Source organism: Eurosta solidaginis, chromosome 3 (genome assembly GCF_040869045.1).
Source record: "Eurosta solidaginis isolate ZX-2024a chromosome 3, ASM4086904v1, whole genome shotgun sequence".
In the NCBI taxonomy this organism is placed as follows: Eukaryota; Metazoa; Arthropoda; class Insecta; order Diptera; family Tephritidae; genus Eurosta; species Eurosta solidaginis.
In genome coordinates this window covers 272519850-272538221 of record NC_090321.1, presented here as the reverse complement: position 1 = coordinate 272538221, position 18372 = coordinate 272519850, and the positions used below count along the sequence as shown (strand labels likewise).

The following is an 18372-nucleotide window of genomic DNA, read 5'->3' as shown; positions in this document are numbered from 1 at the left end:
ATTAGTTCTCTTTAATCGGAAGTATGAAAACTTTTGATATTCACTGTACATATAGAGTACTTAGCAATGCCACATATATAAAAAATATAGATTATGTTTAAAGCGAAGCTAATTATTTTTAGCTTTTGGAACTTTGTGTTTTTTAATAATAGTTTTTTTAATAACAAATAAATTTTTTTAATTATTGTGTTAATTTTCTTAATATACACTTTTTAATCCACTAACAATATTCAGAAAGCTGTTCCCCTTTTTGTGCTACACATATAACATTTCTTTCTATTTTTACGCATTTATAAAATTTCTTTTTTTTAACTCTTCCTCAAAATGAATTCACAACAACAAAGTTTAATGAAATACACAAATCATGACCTCATTATAAATCCGCTCACAATGTTATGAACGCGTCTGCGCCACATTGACTACTGCGAGCAGCATTCATGTCCATCTGAGTAGAAGCATTGTAATCCTAATTACAATGAGAAAATAATAGAAGCGCTCGTGGAAAAGCGAATGGTTGAAAATTCTGTTATGAAAACTGAAATAAGTTATGGGCAGCCATATGTTTGTAAATTAAACAGGGCGTTATAAATAAATTACTCTTAAATTTTTAGTAGAGGTATATTGGAACAAAACAAATATAGTGAGGTAATTTTTAAGTAATTTCACGCAAATTTTCTACCAAAATATATTGAGGAAAGTAATAGTGAACTTGACAGTTCTCTCTTCTCTATAGAAGTTCTTGCGTCAAAAGAAAAAAATCCGTTGAATCAAGGCGAATTCAGTACCAGGTGTTGCTATCCCAATAGCTGATTGCGTCTTCTAGATTATTTTGCATACAACGCCTTGTACTGTAATACATCAGTTAATCGAAATCAATCAGTGGTGTAAATATAACAAATGGGGCCCGTGGCAAATTCTTTTGATGAGACCATATCAATAAAAGTCATCATGTTGTACTCAGTTTAATTTTAATAAAATTCGAGATTTTCAGCGTTCTTTTTTACACGTTGCATATGTCCCACTAATGGCAATAGGCCTCCTCTCTTAAGGGTTAATTAAACTTCCTAAACCCTTACGCCATAGTCGTAACCATATCCATATCCATAACCATCTCAAATGTGATCGATTAATGGTGCCTTAACCTAAAAGTCGTGAAAATTTCATAAAAATTAAGAAAACGCAAAAAAATTACTAACAGATTCCACAAAAAATAAGTCTCTTAGTCATAACGTATCCAAAACAATGAATAAAATCTACAAAAAGTTATTAAATTCACCAACTCAAATATTTTGAGATTATGTATATGGCGAAAAACCAAAACCAATTGGTTGGCTTTGGTATGGTTATGGCGTTAGCGTTATGGTATGTTTTATCTGGTTATGGTTTTATGGTTATAAGTCACAATTAATTGGCCCATAAGGCAAAAGGGAATGATTTGTAGTGCATGCTAGCCCAATTATTATTGAAGACTTCATACTCATTCATAGACCATAATATCTCGATGCATTTCAATATTTCTGTTCAGCAAAAAGGTCTGTCTATAACATCATCAAAGTTTAAGTAAGCCTATAGAATTTTTAATAGACAGAATAGCCAACTTACATAACCTGTCTTGTCTGCAAGAGTTTCTTGAGAAGGTTTTTAACAGTTTTAGTTTTGAAAATGATCGCTCAGCACTAGCTGTAGTCACAGGAATCGAAAGAAATAACAGTAATACAATGCATACTTCAGCGAGGTTTCTAAAACACGATAAGTTTTCTATTTACTCTCTGAAAGTGGGTCGAATATGTCTTTTTTTATATATCTCAACAAATTCTAGAGCTTTTTTTGTTAAAGACCAGTGTTATTTAAAACGTTTAAAGTGGAAGGCTGCAAAATACTGGAGTTCAAAACAATTTCATTCATTGGAATGAAACGCGATTTCAATTGGTTTATAATGATGTCCAATACTCGATAAAATATGTTCATTTTGAACAAACTTTCCGGATCTTGGAGACGCTCATCTTCGCAAAGCTCGTCAAAATGTCGTTTTACCGTCCTATGGTGAGTTTTAGAAAATTCAGGGCGATGGACCATTTTTCTGCTACACTATTCGCTTCCATTTTTAAATTTCCAAATTCATGTCGATACCTTTCCAATTATTCTAGACAAATTTTCAAACTTTTAAGGCATTTGAAAGATCGGTGGCTTAAGACTGAAGTGCTTCAGAGGCTACATTGATAGTAAGTAGGATCTTGCAATGGCAAACCATTAACATAACGAAATTGTAGTTTTCGATCTTCTTTTATAAATCTGTTGAATTGTTTCAAAAAAAAAAAAAGTTGCATATCAATAACCTCTCTGACGTCTAACGTGTACATCTCTAAAAATGAATCAACATCTTTTTGTTTAGTTTGGGTGAAATGCCTAACGATTAACTTGAAATTGTATTAGAATCGTTAGTTGTCTCACTTTGGATTTTAAGTAGAACTTATAAAAATATAATTTTCAAATAAAATAAAATACTCAGGTACAATGTAAAAACATATTTTTGAGCTCGCGGCCTCTTGGCCCGGGGCCCCTTGGGTCGGGGCCCGTGGCATTTTGCCAGCCCTGCCACCCTACTGTTACGCTACTGAAATCAATGAAATTTTTCTTTTGACTTTACATCTTCTGCACGGCGAATTGATTGAATTCGCTTTGCCACCACCTGGTATGGATTCGCCTTGCTTTGAATATAATTTTTTTTAGAAATTTAAAAAGTTTGAAATACAAATATTAATTTTAGAAATACAACAAAAACTAATAATGTGTGCATATATCCAATCTAGGAGCGCGGAATGACTTGCCGCCTGCCGCAAGCTCATAAAAATAGAACGGCAAAGGTCCATAACCGCCGGCAAGTCACCAAACCTTGACCTTTAATGGCTACCCTGCAAAAATCGCGAGTACTCCATGCATGCATGTATGGAGTACTCGCTATGGACAAACCGAGTACTCCAAAATTAAGCACAATTCATACAAAAAATATGGTCCAATTAACATTGCGATGTCCTAGGACTGGACCATATACTCCAGCTTCGCATTACATCACAGTAATCCATGGAACACCCACAGTCCAATAAACATCGTGTAGTGATTAAAATCTTTAAAAACGAGCAATGATCGGCTTACAATGTGTTCGTGTAGAAACATGAGTTAGTCCATTTCTGCATTACAGTGGAGTGTAAAGGTAAGTACTCCAGTGGACCACATGATCCAACGATTTTTGCAGGGTATTGGTTGGATGCTATTACTGCTTCTTTTGCTTAATGATAAGTGCGCTGATATTCTTTTGCAGTTATCCACTCTTCTGGTGCTAAGATCAATATTCACCGCAAACAGTTTCGAGTTGTTGTAACTATTAAAACATACCTGGAACATTGAGAAAGATATTACGGATATGGGCAGTGTTCGATGTTAATAAATTTGGTACGCTCCGGTACTAGAACCTTCTGGTACTAGGCCGACTGTAGCGGGAACAATGTTGTTTGGATCTGTGAATTTTAGTCGGCTCTTACAACCAGTATGCTGGAGATCATCAGCTGTCTTCTAATCCGTTATCCGTTGAACCTTAATTGTAATAAATTTACTTTCCACCGAGTTGTGCTATGTTTACTTGAAAAATTTTCATACACGCCGTTTGCCGGAAGAAACCTATCATAAACTGTCCTTCGGCTAGTCCAAAACACATAAATCTATCTTTTGTACCCAAAAAGGATTTACCTTCATTTCTAATAAGCTCAAAGTTGTAATAGTTGGCAAAATTGATTCTGCGTTACAACTTTTACCGAAACTATTCACCATGACAACTCTCGTTCACAACCATAAGAAGCCCAAAAATTTATGTTAATACCTTTTGCGGCTTTAACAAATGATTTTTCTACAAACCAAAAATTATTGTCAGTCTAGAAAGGGTTAATGCAATTGGTTTAAATTTTTTGATGCAAGAACTCATACAACAACAAAATACTTAAGTTGTGACTTCTGACTTGTTTCATTTGCCCTGTTTTCTATATTATTTTTAGTAACAAATTTCACTGCTTTTTAACATCCATCAGTCAATTTTCGAGACAGGCAAATATAAATTTCATTGACCACTCTAATCTAATATATGTACGCATATGTACATATGTAGATACATATGTATATTCTTTTGTATGATCGCGAGCACAATTTTTTTACACACTAAAATTACATCAAGCCTCAGAGATGGCATTTACCTATTCTCATAGTCACCTAAATGGTGTGGATACACTCATACAGGGGGTATTCCGTTATTATTTTAAGTATACATCTGCGATGCTTAAAACTTTTTAATATGCTTTTATGCAGGAATCCAAAATGTTATTCCCTTAATAATAAAAGTCCTTTCCTTTACATGAGCCGTTCCAGACTTCTATTCTATCTTTAAGAAATAAAAGTCCGGATTTGTAGATTTTTTTGAAAAAGTTCCGTAAATAAAAGTTATGCATTTTCAATTGAATGTTTTGAGGTATTAAACAACAACAAAACAAAAACAAGTTCTGCAGCTGAATATTTTTGTCGGTACTTTTTTCATATAAAACAATCAAGGGTAGCGGAAATGGCATGGAATTACCTACATCCCTATTCAATGAATTAGTCTGTCACATCCACCATACAAAAATATCTTTTCTCAATAAGAATAGCAAACTGTTAGGAAAATACTATGGGGATCCCCCGGATCCCATAAACTTTCTCTTAGGACTTTTGCAATTTCAAAAAAAAAAAGAAAAAACTATTAAAATGGGGTCCTGCTTTTGTGCAAACGAAAATAATTACCTAAACTTGTTTGCAGGAAAAATTGTCTTATTATCTAGACGTTTCCTCCGCTGAATGCATCCAGAAAAACTGAGTAACTCTGCCAATAAAAAAACCTGCAAGGGGTAAAGGAAACTTCCACTATCTAGTAGCGGAAGTTACTAGTAGCAGAGCGTACCAGAATCATGTCCGGCAAAGGACTGCATCTATTTTTAAGGTTTTCAAGTGAATGTTTTGAGGTATTAAACAACAACAAAATAAAAACAACTTACTAACTACAATGTTAATATTTGTCGGTAACCTTTTATATAAAACAAACATGGGTAGTTGAATTGGCATGGAATTACCCACATCCATATGTAATGAAATATTCTATCACACCCACCATACGAAAATATATTTTCTCTTACGGAATAACAAATTATATATACTTCGAAAAGTTTCAGGATACACATAGCAATTTGGTTTAAATTTGGTCCGACGGGTTTTTCTTCTTTTTTTAAGTGGTACACAGACGGATCTATTCATAAAAGTCTTATATATGTTTAGATTTTTTGAAATTTTGTACATGACAAATTTCTCGGGCATTATTCCTAATGTCCAGCAGCTCAAGTCCTCAAGTTTTTATTTTATATCTATGCGCTTTTCTTCCCTACTCGACATTTTTCCAAGCCGCGCAGTGTTCCATCGTGCCAATTGCTTTTCCACAGTGCTCTTCGGAATATATTAAGTAAGATATATGCTTCTTTTGCTGAACCGTTATATAGAAGAACAAGTGTACTTAAAACCTTTCCTGGCATCATAATCACTCTTTTCCCTGGACAGAGACTAAGATGTAATGGCTAATGCAATGTGATGTTCGAAGCCGCTGGAGCCTTGCTTTTTAACACGCTTACATATATTAGCTTCACTTGTATGTATGCTTGTTTGTAACTATCTAGGCTATGCACGCAAAGGAGAGTTAGACCCATTTAGCAGCAATTTTTGGTTAAATAACTCGCTGCAAAACGAGTTGTGCTTAATAGCGGAGACACGAACCTTATGTGCTACGGTGCTATGAACATCAAAGTGGATTGTAGATACTAAAATGGCACCATATTTGCGTGTTTTTAGTTTTTTTTAACTATATTTATATTATTAATTAAAAGATTGTTAAATAAATCAATGAATAATTTTTACTGTGCCCGTATGTTTCGGCAAACAAAATTTTGAAATCAATCTAAAAGCAATCAGTATCCCCTGATTGGAAGATCTTACATGGTGGCTCCTGCATTTTTTCGACTGTAGGACTAAAATATCATTCCTAGGCTGTAATACTAAAGCTACTTTATAGATTTATATTAAAAATAGGGCACCGATATTATTATTCTATTACAACAGTTCTTATATATATCAATTATCTTTTAATATAAATATTTCTATTTGCACTGCCACATTATCTTATTACAGGAATTTCACACAGAGGACTAATGAAACAATTTGTTAAAAGTTTTCTACATTAAAGAGATTATCCCTACAAAATCTTAGTTAATTCATTATTTGTTTATCGAATATCTACTGAAGTCGAAAATCTAGTCGGTTTTGCTGGGTATTTCGGATTTTATTGTAATAAAAGTAATGCTATAAACCTAATATTACAATATTACTAAGCTCTTGGAGCGCGTCTATATTTATTCCACACAAGTACGATTAAAAAGCATATAGAATTAGTATGTACCTAAATGGTGAATAAAGGAATATCAACAAAAAGGCAACACTTAGAAACCAATTGCAAAGCGAGCTGCGGGGCATTCATATGGCTGAGCGGGGCATTCATAGTGGCCTTTACACTAGTATGAATTATGAATGTTGGAGATTTCGAATTCAATACTCAGCTCCCGAGAAGCTAGCTGATGAAGAACTGAGATTCCGAAACAAGTCCTAGTAACCATCGCCGTTTGTAAACTTTGTATTTTTTCTCTAATATAAATAATAAAAACAATTTATAAAACAATATGAGAATGTCTCGCCAATAAAAAACAGATTTTCTTTGTAGTTAAGTACGGGTATTCTGACTGGACACTGCCTTCTGGCGTCACATGCCTTTAAATTAGGCTTGGTCAGTGATAGCAGATGTAGGAAGTGCGGGTTGGAGGAGGAAACGATCGAGCACGTTCTGTGCTCGTGCCCTGCACTTGCCAGGCTAAGACTCCAGCTATTAGAAGTGATACAGCTGTCAGATCTAGAAGCAGCAAGTGGCTTAAGTCCTAGGAAGCTTCTAGTATTTGCCAAGAGGACGGAGTTATTTTATAACATAGGTCCTGGTTTTTGATAGGGTTTTTCAGTCTTATCGTTAAAACATACTTCTGGTAACACTACGGACTCAATCGGTCTATGTGAGGTCCTCATGGACCGGCCAGTTCAACCTACCTACCTATAGTTAAGCAGGAAACGGCTTCTATCTAATTTAGCGATTGGTTTGTAAAAAAGTGTAATTTTTTTTGGGACTGCTGACAAATGTTCCCTTAATGAAGCAAGTGGCCCTGTGTGAAAAGGAAAATTTAATGAAATAAATAAATTCTGATTTGGGTAAGTTTCAGTGTGAAATTGGTAAAACTCCTTTTTCGACACATTTTGACTAGTAAATTGTTTTATTTAATATTTACTTTTATAACAGTTAAATATAATATACTAGATAAATTCTGCAGTCATTACGTCAATAATTTTAGTTAAAGTATTATAGAACTTAACACACTTAATAAAATAGATTTAGCTTAGAGTCAAATACAGTTACACAAATTAAAATGTTATGATAAATATACTAAAATTAATTGTTCAAACACTAAAATTTACATCCAACGTAAATTGCGCCTGCTCTCGTTTTTCACGCTATTATATAACATCCAAGCTAAAATGGCGCCAATGAACTGCAAATTAAAAACACAATTAGTATATTTACATAAATATCAATAAACTTTAATACATAATTTCAATATTCGAGCTATTCTAATGCCACCCACCTCAGCAATTATCAAAATCCAACTAACAACACCAAACATAAACAATTTTCCAGAAAGATATTCCTCAAATTTATTTTGACACCCTTCTTTGTAAATATTATCTACAATTTGACAATTACGGTCTTTGCAACACGCTCGCGGTATGTCATGTTGTATGAGATGATAATCATCGGTGCTGTTGACACCACAGCAATGTAACTGTAAAGATATATAAAAATTTGTAAGTAATTGAGGCGAATGTGACATAACAACTTGTCCATACCCAATCTTCATAGTAGGCCAAAGCTCCAGGCGCTTTCAATTCATCCTGCCAAAGCTTCTCGAAGCCTTCATGTATACTTCCGGTCACTCCATCTTTAGTATTTTGCATTGCCATGGCGGCCAGAATGAGTTGCAACAAGATCAGGCCAATCAAGCTGATATTATACTATAATTTAGGAATTTAAATAAAGGGCAAATTGACAGTGTCTAAGAGGGGTCAACTTGACCGTCGGTTTGATTTGAGAATTGTCACTTAATTCGAATACGTTGATAAAATCAAGTTTAAACTTTTTAAAACCAACTAAACCCTTTTGAAAATCATATTTGTGCTTTTTAGATTAGATTTTAGAAAATTTAAACTGGATTTTATACAGCGTTAATATCTATAATATATTTAAAATTTTTCAGAATACAATTGGCGTCTTTAAAAATCTAGCGTCCAATGTATTATATATTATATTCCTAGATAGAATAGATAGCGTCCAATGTACGTTTTCTTAAATCCAACTGATAATTCAAAAATCCAAATGACAATTCTAAATTTTATCTGACGCTTTCGAAAATCCAAATGACTATCTTAAATACAAATAACTATTTTTAAAATACAGTTGACACTTTCTAAAATCCATCTTGAAATGGTTAACACAGCCTCGAGGTTGAAGTATTGAAAGGTCAACTGTATTTTAGAAAGAGTTAATTGAATTTTAAAATAGTCAGTTTGATTTTTGGAAGCGTCAGTTGGATTTAGAGTTGTCAAGTTGTAGAATTTTGAAACCGTAACTTAGATTTTAGAAAAACCAAATGAGTTCCAAAATCGCCAACTGGATTTAGAAATGTTAAAAAGCTATATTCAGCTGACAAAATTCCAATTAATACTTTCTAAATTCCGACTGAAGTTTTCAAAAATCCAATTGACAATTCCAAAATCCAATCGACCCTTTCTATATTATAATATGACTACACACAGTCAATAACCCTCGGGTCGTAGTATTTTGAATGGAACTTCAAGAGTGAGCGCCTTCGGAGAGAGTGATGCCATGAGTGAACTTTAGCTTTCTTCAGGTAGATTTTACAAGGAGCTTATGAATTATGCTCCATAGAAAAGTTTTCGGGCAGACCATTTTGATACTGCTGCGTTCCAAGGCAAGAATGTGAATATTTATACTTACTATAGCTAACTTCATTTTTGATTCATGTATAGCTGCCAAACAACCGAATATTGCAATGGCCACAACCGCAATACCCAATACAATTATGAGTCCACCGGCAATATTTTCACCATGATCGACATTATTTTTGGCAGCAGTGATGAGTACAAAAATTCCAAAAGCCACTAACACTATGCCGAGCAACTGAAATAAAAGGGAATATTATTATTGTGTTAGATATTTTCATACGCACAATTACATATTTGTTATTGAAATCAATTCCTTATATTACCCACAGCTCGTTATTTCCCGTGCTGTACCATTTTCTTTTAGAATAAATTTCGAAAAGTGATAAGCAGAACTGGTAAGCATTTCCGAAACACTATCCCTCTTCCTCTCACTCTTCCTTTCAAATTTATTTTTACTGTCAACCCTTTTTGTATTTCTTACTCTAACTTTACCACCCCCTGCGGGTAAGGGGTCAAGATTATGCCCGCAGTAGGTACACACGTCGTTAAAGGTTGTCAAAATACTAAGACTATCCAATCAATGAGTAAGGTGTCTTGAGTTGAAACGAGCAATGCGGGCACTTGCATCGCTTGCGCGACCCCATCACGGTAAATAAAAACTGTACCCGCAGGGAGCAGGACAAGGACAAGGAGCCATTTACAATGTTTGGCGTGATGCTTGTATTGTCGTGTCTGCCGCCTTGAGGATTCGAATGAATCACGAGGCTGTGGTGTCACCTCAAAAATGTGAGGTGTAGCATAACCTTATTAAGGTTCAGTTGGTCTTACTTATGACATAATAGAAATTTGACGCGTCCAACGCTTTTATTTAATTGTCTGATGAACGCCCTAGATTGATGAGGAGTGTGATGACTAGTACCTAGGACCTACCTAATCATTTTCTTGCTTTTAGTATTATTATTACTTCATGTAATTATTGTTTTCAAGAAAACCGTTTAACTTAAAATTTTTTTTTATTTTTTTTTTTTTTGTTTTCAAGTTTTTTGTCTTTATTTAATTGCCTATTATTTCTCATTCTATTTAGTTCATTTAGTGACTCATTATTACAGGGGATCTTTCCTGACAATTTGTTACAATATAAGTCCTCAATACATAATCGATCCAAAGACTTTACTCGACTCTGCGCCACGTATGCTTGTCCCTCCCCCAACTCCAAAATATTCTGATGTCACTTCTACCGGACTGTATGTAATATTTGTTCCAAATATGAGCCAAATCGGACATCATAGGTCGCTTTCTATTCTTTTACGTATTATGTGTTCCAAATATGTGCCAAATCGGACCAAAAATAAGATTTTTGTGAATATCTCGATCCTTGCGCCACCTAGCGGCGATTTTTCTCATAGATCGCTTTCTATTCTTGTATGTATTATGTGTTCCAAATATGAGCCCAATCAGACCACAAATACGATTTTTGTGAATATCTCGATCCTTGCCCCACCTAGCGGCGATTTTTTTCATGGGTCGCTTTTTATTCTTGCATGTATTATGTGTTCCAAATATGAGTCAGATCGGATCACAAATACGATTCTTGTGAATATCTCGATCCTTGCGTCACCTAGCTGCAATTTTTGTATTATTATTGCATTGTCATTGGGTTCTGAACTATATACCGAGTTTCAACCTTGTAGCTTAGCGGGAAGTTACTTAAATTTCAATTACAAAATTCGTGCCAGCCAGCCAACCAGTCATCCAACCAACCAGCCTGTCAAGTCAAGCTAAATAAAACCGTTTAAAAATACAATACACTCTACCTGTTGTCATGTATGGCTCAGAAACATGAACCATCTCGAAAGCTGCTGACGACCACCAAAAATTTTGCCACAGACGTAAGCATTTAAGTACGGAAAAACTCCTGTAAGAACAAAAACGGCGGCCTTCTAACCGGCGGGACAGCTGGTGGCCACACGTGCGCCTTGAGTCTGAGTTTTATGTATTTAAATTAAAGAATCAAGGGCTGCCACTATTTCAGAACCATCTGCGATTGAACCCGTTCAGAGCGCGTTCAAAATGCCTCATAGTGCCATAGTTCTGCGCTAGTGTAGGAACTAGTGCGATTCGCCGCCTGGTAATCAAACTAACTTAAGCGGAACATTTGTCAAAAAAACGGTTTTAATTATTCACATCCATGTCTTTGTACCATGAATGGAATACATTTTGCGCTATAAAGGTTAACTGCAATGCAATAAATATTTTGTTTATTACTCACCGTAAATATAAAATTCAAAAGCAACAACAAATGCTTCACAGTTGCCTTTGCCAAGGCCATTTTTGTTCGAAAATTCGTTCTATATCCAGTGAATATTTACAATGTGATTACAGGAACGTGAATTATTCACACAAGCTGTGCTGATGTAACTGTTTTGACGTAATTAGCAACGTTTTAACTCACTTTCGTTTAAATTTTAACATAAATAGCAAATACAACAATTTAGCGCCATAAGTGCTCGTCGCACTTATAAGTCACGCGATTTTTGTTAAGACTGATGATTGCTAAATGTAAATCGATATTTGAACGAATAACTATGACAAAAAATTGTTTCATTAAAAACTGTTTAAGATTATATATGTAGTTGCGGAATAGAAAACACTTTTAAAATATATATTTATAAAGTGTTTTAGCCCTTTATCCCATTGTTAAGATCACTGCGATCCGCCGGTCTCACTACGCGTTCGTAAACTGACTGAAAAACAATGCATTCGAAATTATACAAAAACCTACATATTCAACTTTAAATATATAGCTATTTTATACTTTAACAATATTTTTGTTTTGAAACATCTATACATGTATATATGTATGTATGTAAGTACGATGGTGACAACATCACTTGGTGGAGGAGATTGTTAATATTTTCATACCTACACACATATGTATGTGGTGAATATGTCTTGTCATTGAAATGTAGCAAGCTGGAGGCGTAGCGGGGAAGATGCCGTAAAGTTGATCGGTCGTATTCTCGCTCAGCATGCTCAGGTAACTTATGCGCATAGCGGAATGATACAGGTGGCAGCATGGTGACATACCTACAAACATAAATAAAAATTCCATGTACTTTGTTTTTGTAAATTCGATGGACAAATGTCAAAATCGTATTGCGGCGTTTGATGTATCAAATCAAATAAAAAAAGTTTGTTATCAGCTGTTCCATGCTGCCACCTTGTATCATTGTGCCATGCTTATGCGGCTCATCCGCCCTCTATTATTGTTAGCTGTTTGCTTTTTATACTCAGTTGAGCAGAGCTCACAGATTATATTAAGTTTGATTGGATAACGGTTGGTTGTACATATATAAAGGAATCGAGATAGATATAGACTTCCATATATCAAAATAATCAGGATCGAAAAAAAATTTGATTGAGCCATGTCCGTCCGTCCGTCCGTCCGTCCGTCCGTCCGTTAACACGATAACTTGAGTAAATTTTGAGGTATCTTGATGAAATTTGGTACGTAGGTTCCTGAGCACTCATCTCAGATCGCTATTTAAAATGAACGATATCGGACTATAACCACGCCCACTTTTTCGATATCGAAAATTTCGAAAAACCGAAAAAGTGCGATAATTCATTACAAAAGACCGATAAAGCGACGAAACTTGGTAGATGAGTTGAACTTATGACGCAAAATAGAAAATTAGTAAAATTTTGGACAATGGGCGTGGCACCGCCCACTTTTAAAAGAAGGTAATTTAAAACTTTTGCAAGCTGTAATTTGGCAGTCGTTGAAGATATCATGATGAAATTTGGCAGGAACGTTACTCTTAATACTATATGTACGCTTAATAAAAATTAGCAAAATCGGAGAAGGACCACGCCCACTTTTAAAAAAAAAAATTTTTTTAAGTAAAATTTTAACAAAAAATTTAATATCTTTACAGTATATAAGTAAATTATGTCAAGATTCAACTCCAGTAATGATATGGTGCAACAAAATACAAAAATAAAAGAAAATTTAAAAATGGGCGTGGTTCCGCCCTTTTTCATTTAATTTGTCTAGGATACTTTTAACGCCATAAGTCGAACAAAAATTAACCAATCCTTTTGAAATTTGGTAGAAGCATAGATTTTATGACGTTAACTCTTTTCTGTGAAAATGGGCGAACTCGGTTTATGTCACGCCCAGTTTTTATACACAGTCGTCCGTCTGTCCTTCCGCATGGCCGTTAACACGATAACTTGGGCAAAAATCGATATATCTTTACTAAACTCAGTTCACGTACTTATCTGAACTCACTTTATCTTGGTTTGAAAAATGAACGAAATCCGACTATGACCACGCCCACTTTTTCGATATCGAAAATTACGAAAAATGAAAAAAATGCCATAATTCTATACCAAATACGAAAAAAGGGATGAAATATGGTAAGGTAATTGGATTGTTTTATTGACGCGAAATATAACTTTAGAAAAAACTTTATAAAATGGTTGTGACACCTACCATATTAAGTAGAAGAAAATGAAAAAGTTCTGCAGGGCGAAATAAAAAACCCTTAAAATCTTGGCAACTATTACATATATAAATAAATTAGCGGTATCCAACAGATAATGTTCTGGGTCACCCTGGTCCACATTTTGGCCGATATCTGGAAAACGCCTTCACATATACAACTACCACCACTCACTTTTAAAAATCTCACTAATACCTTTAATTTGATACCCATATCGTACAAACTCATTCTAGAGTCACCCCTGGTCCACCTTTATGGCGATATTTCGAAAAGGCGAACGCCTATAGAACGAAGGCCCACTCCCTTTTAAAAATACTCATTAACACCTTTCATTTGATACCCATATTGCACAAACAAAATCTAGAGTCACCCCTGGTCCAGAAAGGCCCACTCCCTCTTAAAATACTCATTAACTCCTTTCGTTTGATACCCATATTGCACAAACGAATTCTAGAGTCACACCTGGTCCATCTTTATGGCGATATCTCGAAAAGGCGTCCACCTATAGACCTAAGGCCCACTCCCTCTTAAAATACTCATTAACTCCTTTCGTTTGATACCCATATTGCACAAACGAATTCTAGAGTCACCCCTGGTCCACCTTTATGGCGATATCTCGAAAAGGGGTCCACCTATAGAACTAAGCCCCACGCCCTTTTAAAATAATCATTGACACCTTTCATTTGATACCCATATCATACAAACAAATTCTAAAGTCACCCCTGGTCCACCTTTATGGCGATATCTCGAAAAGGCGAACACCTATAAAACGAAGGCCCACTCCCTTTTAAAAATACTCATTAACACCTTTCATTTGATACCCATATCGTACAAACAAAGTCTAGAGTCACCCCTGGTCCACCTTTATTGCGATACCTCGAAAATGCGTCCACCTATAGAACTAAGGCCCACTCCCTCTTAAAATACTCATTAACTCCTTTCGTTTGATACCCATATTGCACAAACGAATTCTAGAGTCACCCCTGGTCCACCTTTATGGCGATATCTCGAAACGGCGTCCACCTATGGAACTAAGGATTACTCCCTTTTAAAATGCTCATTAACACCTTTCATTTGATACCCATATCGTACAAAAGCATTCTAGAGTCAACCCTGATCCACCTTTATGGCTATATCCCTAAATGGCGTCCACCTATAGAACTATGGCCCACTCCCTCATAAAATACTCCTTAATGCCTTTCGTTTGATACACATGTCATACAAACACATTCCAGGGTTTCTCTCGGTTCATTTTCCTACATGGTTATTTTCCCTTATGTTGTCACCATAGCTCTCAACTGAGTATGTAATGTTCGGTTACACCCGAACTTAACCTTCCTTACTTGTTTTTGTTGTTTTACTAGTATTTAACTTAGTTACAATTTTGTTGTTTCTGCTGTTTGACATTTTTCATTTGTTCTCTGTTGTTGGGCAGGTGCTTATTGACTTGTTGATTTAAGCTTGTTTTTCGATGCTGATCGTAAGGCGACGCCAATAACCAGTAACACCTACTTGCTAATAGTCGATTTTAAAAATTAAGTACTTAAATTTTCAAAAGAATATACATATGTATGTATGTATGTATATTTTTTAAGGCAACAATTAAAAAAATTAACAAAATTTGTTTTCTAGATGCACATTAAGGTGAAGTCATAAGAGCTGATCGACACTTTAATTGTAATTTCAAAAACCTAAACACGGTACCACGGGCAGTCCGCGTTAGGGTACCAGGAGCACTCACATCGTACCCCACGGATGCGCAAAACATAAGCCTCTACCAATAACCGTTGGACGACTGTAATATGACCACAGTCGTTTTCTGAACTGACTTTTTCTGGCAAAGGAGCCGTTTCCTTCAGAGAAGACTCGAAACAGACGTGGACTAAATTAACTGCGATGTTAGAGTTAAGATCACACTGCCCATCCGTCTTCCAAACTCAGCTAGCTCATTCCAATTGGAAGCAAGTATTTGGTATAAAGAATGTGTGCAGCTAACTGTTAGAAAAATAAATATATGGGCTGGAGGTATGTATTACTCCGACAGAAATGCAGAGCGTTTGGGACTTAACTCTCGATTTCCTTCTTGGAGTTCACCATCTAAATCCGTAATTATCAAATTTCTCTGTGTTTTTAGTAACATAAATAGATTGATCACAACGACAGAACGGATGAACTTGCAAATGCAGTGGCGTCAGTAGGAAACTAATATCTACTTTGATACATATGAAACATAACCGCCATTTGATGTTAGGCTAATGTATCAGACTCACAAACGTACTCATTCAGCGCCGGTGAACTCCTTTTCCGACGTCACTCTGATTGAGTTTCGATCTGGATATTTTAACAGTCTAAACTCTTACTTACCAAAACTCAACCGCGACTTGTTTAAGGAGTCATGCCAGTTTGTTATCGGCTTGGTATATATTTGCAATCGAAAAGCTAAACATTTGTTATCAAAAAGTTATCGATAGTTTATATAACTGTTGTTATCGAACAGTTGTATGTTTGTTATATGTGTGTTGACGATTTTTCATCAAAAAGTTATCATAGTAATATCAAAAAACTTTCATTGAAATGATAACAATTTGTTATCGACGTGTTATCGATTTGTTATGAAACGGATGCTGATAAAACTTCAACTAAAGGTCGATGGTACATCTGTGACTTGTCGATAACAAGCCCAAAATAAATTAATAAGAGGTCCATGACTCGGCAATAAAAAGCTAATAACAAACCGATAACTCGACTATAATAGTTCGCTGTCAAAAACTAGCCGGTAATGAAACAGTAACTTATCGCTATCCCTTGTAACCGAAAAGAAAGCCCGGCAGAGTTACCTCTGTAGTTGTTTAGCTTCAACCGAGCGAACTCTATTTCTCTTAAAAACAATAGTTTTCTAGACGTTGGCGTGTATGTTCACACACTGAACTTCATGAGTACCTCCTACTCACGCCTTTTTAAACGGTTTTATTTAGCTTGACTTGATAGGCTGGATGGTGGGCTGGCACGAATTTTATAATTGAAATTTAAGTAACTTCCCTATAAGCCAAAAGTTTGAAACTTAGAATATAGTTCAGAACCCGACGACAATGCAATAATAAGAAAAAAACTCCGATAGGTGGCGCATGGATCGAAATATTTCAAAAAAAATAGCATTTGTGTTCCGATTTGGCTCATATTTGGAACACATAATACATACATGAATAGAAAACGGTCTGTGAAAAAATCGCCGATAGGCGGCGCAAGGATAGGGATTTTCAAGAAAATTGTATTTTTGGAACACATAATACATACATGAATAGAAAGCGACCTATGATGTCCGATTTGGCTCATATTTGGAAAAAATTTTACATTAGTCCGGTAGAACTGACATCAAAATATTTTGGAGCTCGAGGAGGGACAAGCATACGTGGCGCAGAGTCGAGTAAAGTCTTTGGAAGGATTATGTATTCGGAACTTAGATTATAAAAAAGTGTCAGGAAAGAGTCCGTGTAATAATGAGTCACTAAATGAACTAAAAAGAATGAGAAATAATAGGCAATTAAATAAACTCTAAAAACTTGAAAATAAAATAATTAAAAAAAAAAATGTTTAAGTTAAACGGTTTTATTGAAAACGATAATTACATGAAGTAATAATATTACTAAAAGCTAAAAAATGAATACGTAGGTCCTAAGTACTAGTCATCACACTCCCCATGAATCTAGGGCGTTGATAAGACAATTAAATAAAAGCGTTGGACGTGTCAAATTTCTATTGATAGTCATAAGTAAGACCAACTGAACCTTAATAAGGTTATGCTACACCTCACATTTTGAGAAATTTTACGCGCTCAATGCTTTTAATTGTCTGATCAACGCCCTAGATTGATGGGGAGTGTGATGACTAGTACCTAGGACCTACCTAATCATTTTCTAGCTTTTAGTAATATTATTACTTCATGTAATTATCGTTTTCAATAAAACCGTTTAACTTAAACATTTTTTTAATTATTTTATTTGTTATATTATCAAAGTTTTATTACATAACTTTCAATTGGGCTTCAGTGCGTCTTCGACCAAAATTGACGGAAGTCTGCTCCAAATCGGAACTAAATGCTCAGCCGTATGATGAAATCTTGCCCGAAACACCATCCCTAATGCCTTGCGCAATACACTCATACATATTTATTCTCTAGTTTCTGGCTCTTTGCTTTTATGTTTCATTGTTGTTTAAATTTGTTTGCTACAAAATTAAACTTTGAGTTAGGATTCTCTTGTTTTTCTAAGTTTTCCATCTCGCACTTCTTCTCTTAATAAATTTTATTTTTATTTTTTTTTTTTTTTTGTGTGGGAAACTGTTTTGTGCTTTACGCTTTCATTCATTTTTCGAATTTAGTCATTTTCATGATCAATTTTTAGAATTGCATATTTACTTTATTTTAATCGTGAAGTCGACAGCAGATTCGATCTTATAACGCAATTTTTAACATAAACAAGTAAGCACGGGACTGTCTTCGGCTGTGCCGAAGACTTCATACCTTTCATGAATGGGGCTGAACAAAAATCGTATCGCGTTCGTAATCGCCAAATAATCGGATGTATAAGATAAGAAATATATAGTGAAAAGATCTACATACCTAAACGATATTTAAAATAAATATAAATTAAAAAATGGCAAAAAAACCCCTTATCTGAATGATCGGTAT

At 35.0% G+C, this 18372-nt stretch overlaps 2 protein-coding genes and 1 long non-coding RNA gene across 7 annotated transcripts in view; 1 reads left to right on the top strand and 2 right to left on the bottom strand.

Moving 5' to 3' along the window:
• Tsp42Ej (Tetraspanin 42Ej) overlaps positions 1 to 18372 on the bottom strand; it is a 45160-nt gene that overhangs the window by 10089 nt on the left and 16699 nt on the right. The window contains exon 1 of one of the 5 annotated variants that reach the window (XM_067776510.1): positions 390 to 435. The exons of 2 other annotated variants lie outside the window; for them this stretch is intronic. The gene's annotated coding sequence lies outside the window, so the exon portion shown is untranslated. Of the gene's footprint in view, positions 1 to 225; positions 436 to 18372 lie in introns of those variants that run through there. 2 more of the 5 variants (XM_067776509.1, XM_067776508.1) reach the window with 2 other exon arrangements.
• On the bottom strand, positions 7412 to 11931 carry Tsp42Ei (Tetraspanin 42Ei). The gene is made up of 5 exons (XM_067776511.1): positions 11447 to 11931; positions 9230 to 9412; positions 8062 to 8226; positions 7800 to 7997; positions 7412 to 7706 (listed from the first exon to the last, which is right to left on the bottom strand). The coding sequence occupies exons 1-5, from the start codon at positions 11504 to 11506 to the stop codon at positions 7629 to 7631; spliced, it is 684 nt and encodes a 227-aa protein (XP_067632612.1). The 5' UTR covers positions 11507 to 11931; the 3' UTR covers positions 7412 to 7628.
• LOC137245597 (uncharacterized) lies at positions 11604 to 15732 on the top strand. Its single transcript, XR_010951365.1, has 3 exons — positions 11604 to 12214; positions 15121 to 15254; positions 15318 to 15732. It is a non-coding gene; the product is annotated as an uncharacterized lncRNA (long non-coding RNA).

Coding starts and splice junctions, on each gene's coding strand:
- Tsp42Ei (XM_067776511.1), bottom strand. CDS start 11,506: ATGGCCTTGGCAAAGGCAACTGTGAAGCATTTGTTGTTGCTTTTGAAT. Junction 7,998..8,061: donor TGGCCTACTATGAAGATTGG/GTATGGACAAGT, acceptor ATATCTTTACAG/TTACATTGCTGTGGTGTCAA. Junction 7,707..7,799: donor GGATTTTGATAATTGCTGAG/GTGGGTGGCATT, acceptor TTTAATTTGCAG/TTCATTGGCGCCATTTTAGC.